At 40.3% G+C, this 15,000-nt stretch overlaps 1 protein-coding gene across 1 annotated transcript in view; it reads left to right on the top strand.

Moving 5' to 3' along the window:
• Positions 1–13,403, top strand: part of LOC118826654 — a 66,077-nt gene extending 52,674 nt beyond the window's left edge. Inside the window, exons 10-11 of the mRNA XM_036597687.1 lie at positions 10,929–11,029; positions 13,134–13,403. Of these exons, the coding sequence (XP_036453580.1) occupies positions 10,929–11,029; positions 13,134–13,403 (371 nt within the window). The remainder of the gene's footprint in view (positions 1–10,928; positions 11,030–13,133) is intronic.
• Positions 13,404–15,000: the final 1,597 nt, after the last annotated feature.

Consider the following 15,000-nt stretch of genomic DNA (forward strand, 5'->3'; position numbering starts at 1 on the left):
GCAGTTATCAGATTATTAAGTGCATGTAAACACACTCACTGTTACTTTGGGAGTCTTAGCTGTAACAGTATGTTGAAGCTAACCCCACCGTGAGGAGGCTGTACTTTAGCCTGGTTAGCTCTCACTGTGTGTTGATTATATGCTTTAATATTAGTGCTATATTACAGCCACAAAGAGTGATTCAAATCATGCAGGAGTGAATTCTGGGACTTACACATAGAACTTGCTAATTGAAAACGCGATGAACAAAGTCTCCAGAGTAAAGCGTGAGAACCATCTGTTCGATTGGTGTGAAAATTCACAGATGATGTCGCTATGGGAATATGAGAAGGTGACTAAAAGTATGTTCACTTGTTTAACTCCATGTAAAAATCCATGTTTCTTTTTATCCTGCATTAGGTTGTGCCCCACTTTCCACCACACTCATTTATCCAATTACTTTTGGCTCCCTGAAATAGTTCGTGATACCTAATATAGATGTATATGACCTCATAGTCACTGTCCAATTACTTATGAACTTCAAAATCATTCTCCATAAAGGTTATAGAGCAGTGGCCAGTTGCACCAGCTGTGAGTTTAAATGTAGGCTAGTTGTAATGTGTGTTTACTAGGTTCAGGTTTATGCATTACTAAATCCACACAAACTAGCTTTAAAGTTGAGCTTAGTAGTTACTAAATGTTTACACCTCCCCCTCAGCTGGTGTAAGTGTTGGGGAAACCATCAGAAACCATGTAGAAAGCACAAAAAGACATAAACCATGACTTTTTTGGTTAACTAAGCTAAAAACTGTAAAAACTCTAAACGCTATATGGTGTGATTTTACTTACAGCTCTAATCATCACCCTGGTTTTAACTCTGAGCATAAAGCTAAACACCCATAGCTCCAGCTCAGTAAGATTTGGCTGCTGCCCAAACATCTAAAGCAGGGGTTGGCAACCCAAATGTCAAGAAGAGCCATTTTGACCTTTCAACAAAAATCAAACCACTTTGGGAGCCACAACTTTTAATGTCCATTTTACCATCTTGGCTGTAAATATGTCTCAGTATGTGCTGATGTACTAGTATAGGCTAAAAAATATATACAAACAAAAAACACAGACTTACTTTGCTCTGCTTTAAGCTTTAGCTCAGCTATAGCTGCTTTTCTCGCATCTCTGGCAGGAAACTTTTCCACAAAAGTAGAACAGTTTCTTGTAAAATGTCTCTCAAAGTTCTACTTTTTACGAGGCCGAAGTCGCTTCTCATTCGCCAGCTTCTCGTTCAAATTTTCCTGTTCCACCTTAAATGGTGCCTGAGGCTGCCAGAATGTAACTGCTGCACCATTTAAGGTGGAACGGGAAAATTCGAACGAGCAGCTGGTGAATGAGAAACCTTTTCATTAGCTACTAGCTAGGCCAGATTGTTTTCTGCATTGCTGTGGTGACCAGCAGTCTGCACAATAATCTTCAGGGTTAAAGGGTGAATTAGCAGTTCTACATTAAGTCCAGCATTTAAGACCGTTTAGTGTTAAATCTGTTAGAACAGCAGAGCTTTATTTTACTACAAAGGAGGATTATTTTATTTTTTACCTACAAATCTAATTCTGCTGTGGAGCCGCAACAGGGCCGTTAAAGGGCTGCATGCAGCCCCGGAGCCACATGTTGCCGACCCCTGATCTAAACTGAGGCAGCTGTTGTGTCAGTTAGCCAGAAACTGTCATTTAAAAAGATGCATTTTTGGTTGTTTAAAGAAAATATTAAAGAACAACCAGGCAGAGGCTAAAGATAATTCGGTTATTCAGTTCAACTTATACACATCATTTTCTTCTGGACTGGATATTTTTTCCATGGAAAAGTCAGAGCCAACTGCTATCATGTTTTCATGGCAGCAGGTTTATGGATTGGCTCTGAACATGTTAATGTGATATTAAAGTGACGTACGCATTAGTTAGTTGTTACAAGTTAAGACACGACTTACGGATTTGTGGTGCAACCAGATTTAGTAAAAGGATAGTTTCAAACTAACTAGTGTAGCTAAGGACTTAGTAAAGACATTAGGCCCAAGCTTACGTGTAAATTTACGCAAAACCGGGTGCAACCCAGTCTAGACCTTCACTGTTTTCTGATGCTGAATTAGTAGATACTAAAGCTATTTCAGTGTGAGTCCTCTCAGCCCTGCAGGGAGAACGATCCCCAGCTGAGGACTAGACTGCCATCATCAGCACACACCTTCAGACAAAAACAACCACCACACACTGCCACATCTGGAGATGAAGTCCAGAGAAAAGGCCTTATTCAGCCAAAACATTTTCTGCTGTTTTGGCTTTGCTGAAAAAATAGACACAGACTTCACCATAAAAAGAGTTGTATACACTATAAAAAGAGACACTTGAAGGGAGACACTATACAAAGATACGTACTGTATATGCAGTAAAAATTAGTCATTTATATGATAAAAAACACTATTTTTGAAAATACGTACACTTTTAAAAGATTGCAGTTGCAAATGTGTGGCCACCCCTGGCCAAATAATATATTTTGTGGATTTTTGAAGTTAAAAGAAATAAACAGAACTTCTACAGCAATGTTAATGTACAGTTAATTTATATTCGATATTTCATTATCATTGTCATTAAAAAAAATAGAAAAGCAAAAATGAATGGAAACCATTCTTCCATCTACCTGTTCCTCTGCCACTGGCCGCCCCACAACCCCAATAGGTCTGCCCCGTGCTTAACAGTCGGCAAGGTGTTCTTTTCATCAAATCCTGCTTTTTTGGTTTTCTGCAAGACTTTGACGTCCAAAGAGTTCTATTTTTCAGTTAACAGTACTTGATTCCAAAATGTCTCTGACATATCTAGATGTTGTTTTGCATACTTCAGACATGGTGTGATGAGGTTGCAGGTAAGGTTTTCTGATTGCTCTTCCATGCAGATCATGTTTGTACAATAGGGCTGCACAGCAGAATAATACACCACTACTCCTGTGTCGGCTACAGGTCCTTTGTTGCCATGTGGGGGTTTTGCTTTGCCTTCCTGGCTACCATACAAGCAGTTCTCTCTGAGTGTTTCCTTGGTCTTCAAGATCTTGCCATGTCTTCCACAGTTCCCCTTAACTGCCATTTCTTAAAGACATTTCAGAGAGTAGAATGTTTGAGCTGGAAGCATTTTGGTATTTAGCCTTCACCTGCTTTATAAGCATCAGATAGCTTCATTTTCAGATCCTCAGCCAGCTGCTTAGAGGAGCCTGTGGTTGTTGAGTGTTGTTGAGCTAGGTGTCACTGAGGTAGAGAATTCATTACACTCTAATATTGTCATCAAATGACATTATTCTAATGATAATTGCTGATCTGCTTAACCGGTCCTAACAAGTTAATTAAGTTCTTAGACTATACAACTTGAAGGGTGTCCAAACCTTTGCACATGCCACAATTGCTATTTTATTAAATTTTATTTTATATAATGTTAAATATGGATTACTATTCATCAACATTTGGAGAAAATATGTTCTATAAAAATGCACATATAAGCTTTAAATAATGTGTCTCTGCTTTGTCCATTATTGTTGTGTCCACGTCACGATATCATTGAAAATAAAGAAAAAACTCTTTTCTTGATCTTCAGGAAATTTGAATGATTCAACTTCCTGTTGAAATGTACATTTTTCATAACCTTTAATGGGTTATTAATGAAAAAAGATGTTTCAAGCATGATATATTAAATAGATTGAAACATTCGTGGTATTTTTCTTCAAATTTCAGTGAACAATTAGTGCCATAACCTTTGCACGAGCCACATTTTATGTTTTTATTTTTTGCCCAATATGGTAAATTGAACAAATAAACAGACTATTAAAGCGTACATAAATGTGTTCTCTGTAGAGCATGTGCAACTTATTTGGATGGTCCACTGTGGATGGTTTGTAAACGCTCAGTATATCTTTAAGTAACGTTCAACTAAATTTCAAATAAACGCAACTGAACTTCAAGTTCAGTGTGAAAGAGTTTATTAAATCTATCCCTAATCCTAATTTTTACCCTAACCTTAACCTCAAGGCAAAACCTACATCTACTCCTAAACCTAATCCTAACCACAATGTTGTTGATAATCAACTGAACATCACAGAAAGTTTGTTAATGATTTAAGTATGTATAGAGCATCTATAGGGGACCATCCACATAAAGTGTGACCCTTAATTTTACTTAGAAAATAAACAAAACAAAATTTTACCAGAGGCACCCACACTTTTGCATATGACTGTATATTTTGTACAGTACATGTATTATTAAAGAGACATACACTACAAAAGTACTTACAGTATTAAAGAGCTGTATATTTATAAGCTTTAAACAATGTGACGCTGCTGTGTTCTATTTAAGTCCTGTCCATTTGTCCACTCAGACCACTTTATTGTGTTTTGAGGAATGAATTTCCATCAGATCATTTGTGCTTTGTTTTATGTTCTTGCTGCTCTTGTCCTCGTCTCTCTGTCTCTCTTCTCCTCCCCTCTCCTCCCCTACCTTCCCTTGTTCCTCCTGGTGTCTAATCCATTGATTGTTTCAGGATTAGAGCTGCTGTTCTCTGCTCTGGGTGATGTTACGGATCTTGTTCGTCTGTCTCTTCCTCTGTCTGTTCTTTTTTGGCCTCGATTTTGTGTCTCTGTAGATTCGGGTCTTTCTGGTTCACAGAGTCTGAGCCATTATTTATCTCCCTCTCTCTCCCTCTCTCTCCCTCTCTCTCTCTCTCTCTCTCTCTCTCTCTCTACTCCCCTACCTTACTCAGTTGACTTACAGGGTTCCACCCACAAATGCATTTTCTTCCTAGCAACTGTTGCTAGGTTGGGTAAGCTTTACAGAATGTTGGCCAAAGTTTCTTCCAGAGTGTGTTATTAAATTTGAACAGTATTTACACCGATCAGGCATAACATTATGACCACCTCCTTGTTTCTACGCTCATTGTCCATTTTATCAGCTCCACTTACTATATAGGTGCACTTTGTAGTTCTACAGTTACAGACTGTAGTCCATCTGTTTCTCTGATACTTTGTTAGCCCCCTTTTACCCTGTTCTTCTGTGGTCAGAACCCCCATGGACCCTCACAGAGCAGGTACTATTTGGGTGGTGGATCATTCTCAGCACTGCAGTAACACTGACTGTGGTGGTGGTGTGTTAGTGTGTGTTGTGCTGGTCTGAGTGGATCAGACACAGCAGTGCTGCTGGAGTTTTTGAACACTGTCCACTCTATTAGACACTCCTACCTTGTCAGTCCACCTTGTAGATGTAAAGTCAGAGACGACAGCTCATCTGCTGCTGCACAGTTTGTGTTGGTCATCGTCTAGTCCTTCATCAGTGGTCACAGGACGCTGTTGGCTGGATGTTTTTGGTTGGTGGACTATTTTAAGTCCAGCAGTGACACTGAGGTGTTTAAGAACTCCAGCAGCACTGCTGTGTCTGATCCACTCAGACCAGCGCAACACACACTAACACACCACCATCACATCAATGTTACTGCAGTGCTGAGAATGATCCACCACCCAAATAGTACCTGCTCTGTGAGGGTCCATGGGGGTCCTGACCACTGAAGAACAGGGTAAAAGGGGGCTAACAAAGTATGCAGAGAAACAGCTCTCTTTCTCCCCCTCTCTATTTCTTCTTTCCTCTTCCCTCGCCTCTCTCTTTTAGTCCCCTTCCTCTATTTCTTCTTCCCTCTTCTCTCTCTTTCTTCTTCCCTCGTCCCTCACCTCTCTCTTTCTCCATCTTTTCTCACTCTCTCTCCAGCTCTTCTTCTCTATTTTGTCTTATCTTCCTTCATCTCTCTCTTTCTCCCCCTCTCTATTTCTTCTTTCCTCTTCCCTCACCTCTCTGTCTTTCTTCCTCTCTTCTCTCTTTTTTCTTCACTCTTCATTCTTCCCTCTTCCCTCTCTTCCCCTCTCTCTCTCTTTCTCTCTCTCTTTCTCTCTCTCTCTCCAGTTTGACTGAGTGCTGATATCTCTGTGAGTGAAGGTTTCAGCGAACTGAAATATTTATGGACTCTCACCTTGAATACTGATCACACACACACACACACACACACACACACACACACACACACACTCACACACACTCACACACACACACACACTCACACACACACCACACACTCACACACACACTCACACACTCACACACACACACACACACTCTCACACACACACACACACACACACACGAGGCACATGAGAACACCAACAGGATCATTCTCACTCCCTCGTTCACTCCTTTCATCTCTCTTTTGCTGTGTCCGTTTCTGTCTCCGTCTGTCTGTCTGTCTGTCTGTCTGTCTGTCTGTCTCTCTGTTTCACTACTTCTTTGTCTCTTCCTCCCTCACACACTCTCTCTCATTCTCACTCTGATCTCAGCTTTTCCCTCCATCTCTCTCTCTCTCTCTCTCTCTCTCTCTCTCATATTTTCCTCTCTTCTTCTCTCCCACAGAAGCTCTGAGCTTTCAGCTTTGCTCACGTTTTCGTTCAGTTCATTTAATTCTTTCTGCTGCTCATCAAATCCATCTCAGCGTTTGTGCTTCTACGTTTGTGTGTTTTGCCCCCATTCAGTCAGCAAGTCCACCAAACTCTTATCTGAAGACTTTCGTCTCTGATATTCATCAATCTGCAGCAGCTCATAGCTCAGGCCGGCCACAACACGCACGCACGGCTAATAGCTGCTCCATTAGCTAGGACTAATGTAAAGATTAGAGTGAGCTAGACAGGCCTGAGGTCAGATTAAAACCAGCCAGCCCTCCAGCCCGCTGGCCCACTGCCTCGCTGCGTTTGAGCTGCAGGCTGGCTGTGCATTTGGGGCTTTGATGAGCCGCTTCTGTCTAAAATGTGAGCAGCAGAGTTCACTCTTCAAAGCAACGGGAACGTTTGGGAAGCACTTTTTAGTGTCAGGTAGGAACTCTTTCATTGAAGTTCAGGGATGAGTTCAAGCCAGCACTATAGAGACTGCACTACTGTTGAACTTAAAGAAGGGATGTCCAAGAAACAGACAAATAACCGGTATGAATCTGCAGTGTGTGTAGTTTTTACAGTCTGACGGTAATAATTGTGGAGTGATTTTAATCCAGTATGAATCTGCAGTGTGTGTAGTTTTACAGTCTGACGGTAATAATTGTGGAGTGATTTTAATCCAGTATGAATCTGCAGTGTGTGTAGTTTTACAGTCTGACGGTAATAATTGTGGAGCGATTTTAATCCAGTATGAATCTGCAGTGTGTGTAGTTTTACAGTCTGACAGTAATAATTGTGGAGCGATTTTAATCCAGTATGAATCTGCAGTGTGTGTAGTTTTACAGTCTGACAGTAATAATTGTGGAGTGATTTTAATCCAGTATGAATCTGCAGTGTGTGTAGTTTTACAGTCTGACAGTAATAATTGTGGAGCGATTTTATCCAGTATGAATCTGCAGTGTGTGTTTTACATCTGACAGTAATAATTGGAGTGATTTTAATCCAGTATGAATCTGCAGTGTGTGTAGTTTTACAGTCTGACAGTAATAATTGTGGAGTGATTTTAATCCAGTATGCATCTGGCATTGAATTTTGTATGTGTTTTTGTCCATTTTTTATTAAGAAGAGCCATACTGTCAAGTTTCAACAAAAATCTTAGAAGCCACAACATTTCATGTCCATGTTATTGAAGTAACGTTTTACCATCTTGGCTGTAAATGTGTCTCAGTATGTGCTAATGCACTAGCATAGGCTAAAAATATATATATACGAAAATCCAGAATTACTGTGCTCTGCTTGAAGCTTTAGCTCAGCTATAGTCGCTTTTCTCACATCTCTAGCAGGAAACTTTTCCTCAAAAGTAGAATAATTTTGTGTAAAATGTCTCTCAACATTCAACTTTTTACGAGGCTGAAGTTACTCCTCATTCGCCAGCTTCTAGTGCAAATTTTCCCGTTCCACCTTAAATGGTGCCTGAGGCGCCAGAATGTAACTGCTGCACCAATTAAGGTGGAACGGGACAATTCGAAGGAGAAGCTGGAGAACGAGAAACTGACTTCAGCTTTGTGGCTTTTCAGTGTGTGACAGTTTCTCGTTGCAGATTAAACATATCAGGAAACCAGCTGGAGTGATTATGAATGCAAATCCAGTCAACTCCAAATTATCAATGTTCATCTTAAATCTCTCTTTGCCTTTTCGTTAGCTACTAGCTAGCTAGCTGAGATTGTTGTCTGTGTTGCTATGGTGACTTTCAATCTGCGTGCCAACTCTCAGGGTTAAAGGGTGAAATTAGCAGTTCTACATTAAATCCAGCATTTAGGACCATTTATTGTTAAAACTGTGTTAAAACGATCAGCAGAGCTTTATTTTACTGTAAAGGAGGATTTTATTATTTTATTATTACCTACAAATCAGATTCTGCTGTGGAGCCACAACAGGGCAGTAAAAGAGCCACGTGTGGGTCTGAAGCCGCATTTGTTTTTCTTGTTTTAAAAAACTGTATCAAGTAAAACGATCTCAGAAAATTTGCAGATCACTTTGCTTCTTTCAAGCATATTTCTTAAGAGAAGCAACATTATCTGCCAATGATTTAAGATCATTTAAAAAAAAATAGAGTAAGAAATAAATTCAGTAATCTTATAATAAGCTTACAACAGTCTCAACATGAGTGAGTTAAGATAATGTCACTTGCCAAGGTACCATTTTTTTGCAGTGCGTGTCTGTAAGAGTGGTTACTGAGTGTGTTGTAAGAGCTGCTATGATAAGGGTGAGTTTTACACTGGAGCACATTCTTCCTTCATGACACGCATCACTGTGTTTCATTCTCATGAATGGATTAGTCGCTCTATCCCTCTCTCTCTCCTCGTCTGCATTCTCAGTCTCTTCTCTTCCGGCCTGTTTCTGATAAAACATTCTCTTGAATAGAAAATGCACTTGATCTGAGAGCAGCTGAGGAGGGCAGAGAAGAACCGATGTAAAACTCCATCACGTGCTGTGTGTCTGTAGCCTTTGTGAGTCAAACAAATACAAGCACTCACACACACTCATGGCTGAGTGTGAGTTCTCCTTGTGGTGGTGATCTTCAGCGTACTTCTTGTGGTGTTTTTGACCTTCAGGCTGCTGTAGGGATCAGCACCTCCTCTACAGTTTGGAGTGATGGATGTTTAGAAGTGTCCGTGGAGCTGAGTGTAGTGGTGGAACCTTTTACTGACCGTTTTCTATCAGACTCTTAATGTTAGTCGTGGGGTTTTGTTACAGTTTATCTGTATGATTAAAGGGCATCTGTTTAATCTTCCTTGTAATTGGGTTCTACTTGTATTCTAACTTCAGTGTCCTGTGTGGCACAGAGGATGATGGGTTTCCTTTCTGAGTCTTGGTTCCTCTCAGTGGTTCTTCCTCATGCGCTTAGATAGTTTTCCTATTCAATTGTGGTTCTTTTCAGTGGTATTTCTTTGTGCTCTTAAGAAGTTTTTCCTTTGGAGTTTTGGTTCTTCCTCGTGTCTGAGAGAGTTTATCCACTCAAGTCTTGGTTCCTCTTAGTGGTTCTTCTTCATGCTCTTAGTGCAAGCTTTTCCGTTTGAGTTTTGGTTCTTCTCATTGTTTTTTTTTCCTGATGCTCTTAGAGAATTTCTCCTTTTGAGTCTTGGTTCCTTTCAACTGTTCTTCCTCATGTTCTCAGAGAGTTTGTCCTTTTGAGTCTTGGTTCTTCTCAGTGGTTCTTCTCCATGTTCTTAGGGAGTTTTTCCTTTTGAGTCTTGGTTCTTCTCAGTGGTTCTTCTCCATGTTCTTAGGGAGTTTTTCCTTTTGAGTCTTGGTTCTTCTCAGTGGTTCTTCTCCATGTTCTTAGGGAGTTTTTCCTTTTGAGTCTTGGTTCTTCTCAGTGGTTCTTCTCCATGTTCTTAGGGAGTTTTTCCTTTTGAGTCTTGGTTCTTCTCAGTGGTTCTTCTCCATGTTCTTAGGGAGTTTTTCCTTTTGAGTCTTGGTTCTTTCATGGTTCTTCTCCATGTTCTTAGGGAGGTTTTCCTTTTGAGTCTTGGTTCTTCTCATTGGTTCTTCTCCATGTTCTTAGGGAGTTTTTCCTTTTGAGTCTTGGTTCTTCTCAGTGGTTCTTATCTATGTTCTTAGGGAGTTTTTCCTTTAGAGTCTTTGTTGTTCTCAGTGGTTCTTCCTCACGCTTTTAGAGAGCTGATCCATTTAAACCTTGGTTCCTTTCAGTGGTTTTTCCTCCTTGGGAGTTTTTCCTGACATCCCTTGAGTTCCATAAGGGTGGGAAATTCTTTGGAATTAGAGGCATAGCATGTTTTCTGATTGGGTGAGAGGAAATAAATGACCATATATATGACCGCCCTGAGAGTCAGTCCCTCAGACCAGCCCTGGGAGTGAGAGGCATTACCTTTAGCTAGGACATACATTTTTGTTGTTTGCCAAACTTCTCAGATATAAAATGGATATTACAGAGAATGAGCCCTGAAGATGTGCATCACTCTGTAATTGGTGTCAGGCCCATATTAGAAATTTCAGTACATCATACTGACTACAGAATGACACATGAGTTCAGAGGGCTGACATGTTTTTGTAGAGGGTGTGTTGATTTACTTTCACTTAGAAAATCATCAGAATATGATTGTTGATGGGGGTGTTCACACTTTTGAATGCACTCAGAAGTAAATGTAGTAAACTGTCACTGGGGCAGTGCCCCTCTTGTCACTGGGGTGGAACCCATCAACATCTCAGTACCTTTAGTCAGGGAACATAATTGTATCATAGTCCATTGAAATGATATTTTCTAAGCTGTATTGACTCCACACACCCCGTCTCGTCTCCAGGCTTTTATTTTACTGTTCTTTTTAAAACATTCGGTTATGAAAAGATACAAATATGAACTTTTACACTGGGAACAATTGGCCCTTAAAACCACTGTTGTACCTTTGAGGGAACATTTATATTGTTTGTACCTTGATAAACAGGATGGCAGAGATCTTCCTCATGCCACACTGACTCCAAACACATGCAGTCCTCCTCTGAGTGCTCTGTTCAGTTAGCGGGCAGTGAGGTGACGCTCAGAGAGGTGAATTCTGAGAAAGTGTTAAAGAACCTTTTCCAGGAATTTGCACACCCTCCTTTTAGTGCTGAAAAATGGCCTGTTTTGGAAGGAAAGTGTCAGATAACCGAATAAATGCACACAGTCCTGTGCTGTGATTCATTTTCCTTTCATGTCTCTGCCTTTCAGGTTAATCGTCTCCCTCTATAGGCTGATGACAGGATGACGACCTTTATTGATGACCTTTATTTAATGGCCTGTCTAATCTTTGAGTCGGTACCACATTTATTCACCAGAACAAACTTGTCTGACAAATACAAGCGGTTAAACCACACCACTGAAAATGATCACACACTTAGAGGGGCAGATCCCGTCAGACAAATGGCTTCTCCTTCACCTCGGTGGCTTCACACAGTGACGTTCTACGAGAGACCTTGACTGCATTTGCTTACTGGAGACTTCAGTTTCTGTGGTTGCTCTTTCTCACTGACTGCTGTATTCCTCACTCACTTTTTGCCTTGATGTTTTATTTAAAGCCATCCATATATAAATGATACTTAAATGTAATTACAGTAAAAAATATTCACATTACAACACAGAGTGAGTTTGGTTCCCAGTCTAAGACAGCAAAATTAGCCTTGTGCTCTCTGGGTGGGTAGGATGGTCCTCCCCCTCACCCCTTCACTCAGTGTGATGCTAGCCAATGTGGACATCTTTTAACTGACTGGTGTTCTCCTCCAATCATGTTGAGCTGTCCAAAGGCATTGCGTTATCTGTAGTTCAAAAGATGTGGTGGTCTTCAGATATCTTAGAGGAAGCCAGCTTCCACACCCCTAGCTTGGTAGCCTATACGCCCTTCAAGGGTACTTTAGTAAAGTAAATGGTTCTATATAGAACCATGAACGCTCAAAGAACCCGTTGCATGATGTACATTGTGAAAGTGTTTCTTCAGATTGATGGCGAATGTGCTGTAGGACCCTTTTCATCTATATAGCACCAAAAAGTATTCTTCTATAATGACAAGCTGTTGTTGTTGTACAGAACCCTTTCCAAAAAGGTTCTATATAGATTCTTCATAGATTCTTATATGGTTCTTCAAGGGTTCTTAAGTAAAAACAATGGTCCAATATAAAAGCTCTTTGTAAACGTTTCTGTGTAGCACCAAAATTCTATTCTACAAGCTTGACATCGTAACAATAGCAGAACCCTTTTTGGTGCTACATAAAATCATTTTCAGAAAGGTTCTATATAGAACCATGTACAATAGCCTTGGGACGGTAAACGATATTATCGAATATCGCAATAATTTCAACCAGTGACGATATGAAGTAAATTATCGTTTTATTTTTCTATCATGTACCCTTGCGATGGGAATTATTCCTTTTTTTGTCGTTCTTCTTATTTAACCATTGACTTTGTACAAGCATTCTAATCTATGGTAGGTTAAAATTTTAGACCTAAGCTATAACAGAAAAGAGGGCATTTAAGTATAGACCACGCAAACGTAACTAATTAACTACAAATATACGTTTTTAAAACACCACTTGAAAAGATTAGAATGTAGTGTTTCAGTCTGGCAAAGAATGCTGGGTATATGCAAATGAAACAACTACATGTGACCGTCTTCCTAGATGGTGAAAAATGGATGAGCTTGTACAGAAGAAGGGTGTTACCGCGCCCGTTTGGTAATATTTTGGTTTCGGATCCGACGAACACGGAGAACCGTTAGATGTTAGAGTAACAGTGTTACACGCCGTCTATGCAGAAAACTGATGATCATCAAAGGTGGCAATACAGACCTTGAATCCACAGTACGAGCTGCCAAGCCGTAAGTACTTCAGCAGACAGCGGCGCCTGAGATGTGTAATAATGTTAATTGTGTATGAAACAAGCTAGGTTGTTAAAGACTACAATCATAATAATAATAATATTATTATTTGTAGCACGTCATGCGCTAACCTGGGCTCGAGGACGCTGGAGGCAGGAAAAACTTATGCAGCAGCCATTCCTTTAATATTTGCTTCAAACTCACACAAAATAAACTCAACAAAACCAACCAGCTCTTCAGTCAGTCTCTGTTGCTGCTGCTCGTCCCTCTCTCTTTCTGTTCCCTCTCTGCTCTTTTTAAAAGCACCCAAGCCGAGAGCTCGCTGCTCCGTCTCCTCGTCACTGCCCCCAGCTTGCAGCTTGGCCGCCCGAGTCGAACGTGAGGTGTAATGAAGCGGCCTCGCTGTGGAACAGGGGGCAGGGCCCGGGCGGCGGAACTCAGGACTCGCTCTTTGCCCTGGTGCCCCTTGTCGTCCTCCTCCTCCTGCCGTCACTCGCGACCCTCATCAAAGCTCGGGCTTTGCGCTCTGCAGCCCCAAACTATGCAGCAGTTCACTTACATAGGCTGCAATAAAATGATCACATGACTGAAAGGCCCACTCACTTGAGTTTTCTTCGTAAATTAATTTTTAACACGATAATATCATTTATCGCAATAATTCTGGAGACGATAATCGTTTGTCTAAATTTACATTATCGCCTAATATACAACACATTCTCCATTAATCTGAAGAATCACGTAAAGAACCATTTAAGCATGCAAATGATTCTTTGAATGTTCTTGGTTCATTTCCTTTACTAAAGAACCCCTGAAGTGTAGTAAAGTGACGTAGTGGGAGGAGGGGTAACCAGCAACTGGAACATTGTGGGTTCGAATCCCATGAGTGGCTGGGTTCTCCCGGCACTTGACCGTCCCCTAAAACCAGAAACATCTCAAAACAACTCAACGCAAGTACACAAATGCAAATGACAGCGCTGAGCCAACACACTGCAAATACTTGGTGCTTCTGTATAAACTCACTGTGAAAATCTAATTTATACAGTTTTCTACTAAAAATAGACAGAAGTTTGGCCACAATTTGGGCTCCAAGATGCCAACAACCACTGTTTTTAGTTATTCAGTGTACAATGTCCATGTTTATAGATTACACCAAGTCTATTAGAGATTACTTAGCGATTCCCCAAGGAGTCATTCTGGTCTTGCAGGGCCAGACATGATCTCGTAACAAGAACATCTGGGGACAGCTATTAGAACTTTTGGGCTAAATGTGGCTGGGAATGTACACTTATTAGGGTGGGAACAAACTGAGTGCGAAATATTTAAGCCAGTCCAACGTCTCAGAGGCGGAGCTCAAAGTACATTGCAAAAAAAAAGATCTTAACAAGTGAAAACTTCTTAAATATAGCTAATATTTCTCAATATGACACTGTTATAAGAATATTCTAATATTTTTCCACCTGTTTCTGTACATTTTTATGTGTTTTAAGTGATTTTATCTAGTGAAAGTGTTTTATTCCATTTGCAGATTAGTTTACTTGTTTTGAGAAATAATTTTGATAATTTAGCTTATTTCAAGAAGTAATGCTTAAAACAAGTAACATGATCTGTCAATGGAACAAGACACTTATATAAGATAAAACAGCTTAAAAACAAGTAAAAATTGTCTACAAATAAGTTAAATAATCTTACAATATTTTTACGACAGCCTCATAATGAGAAATAGTAGATATATTGACTACATTTAAGATGTTTACACTTGCTAAGTTATAATTTTTTGCAGTGTAGAGCCGATGTGGCGCTTCAGGGTTGGGGTTGGCTTTAGAGGGGGTGTACACTTGTGGTGGTGGATTTCGGCCCCATCTAGCACCAAAAGTTCAATAGGTTGTCCTCTGTCGTTTATTCTCATTATGAGATCACGTCTGGCCCCTTGAGACTAGAGTCATTCAGGCCTGAAATCTGTGTGATGCTAATTGCTGGGATATGAGCTTTCAGTGCAAAAACTAAAGAAGCAGACTTCAGACACCAGACACGTCTTCGCTGATCAACTACATGTAAGCAGAAAAAAAATGTATAAATTAGATTTTTTCCAAACTTTCACTTTAAAAATACGCGGCATTGAAGGTTGTCCATCACAGCGCACACACACATACACACACTGGCCTGCCTCTTA

Source organism: Colossoma macropomum, unplaced genomic scaffold, assembly GCF_904425465.1.
Source record: "Colossoma macropomum unplaced genomic scaffold, Colossoma_macropomum, whole genome shotgun sequence".
NCBI lineage: Eukaryota > Metazoa > Chordata > Actinopteri > Characiformes > Serrasalmidae > Colossoma > Colossoma macropomum.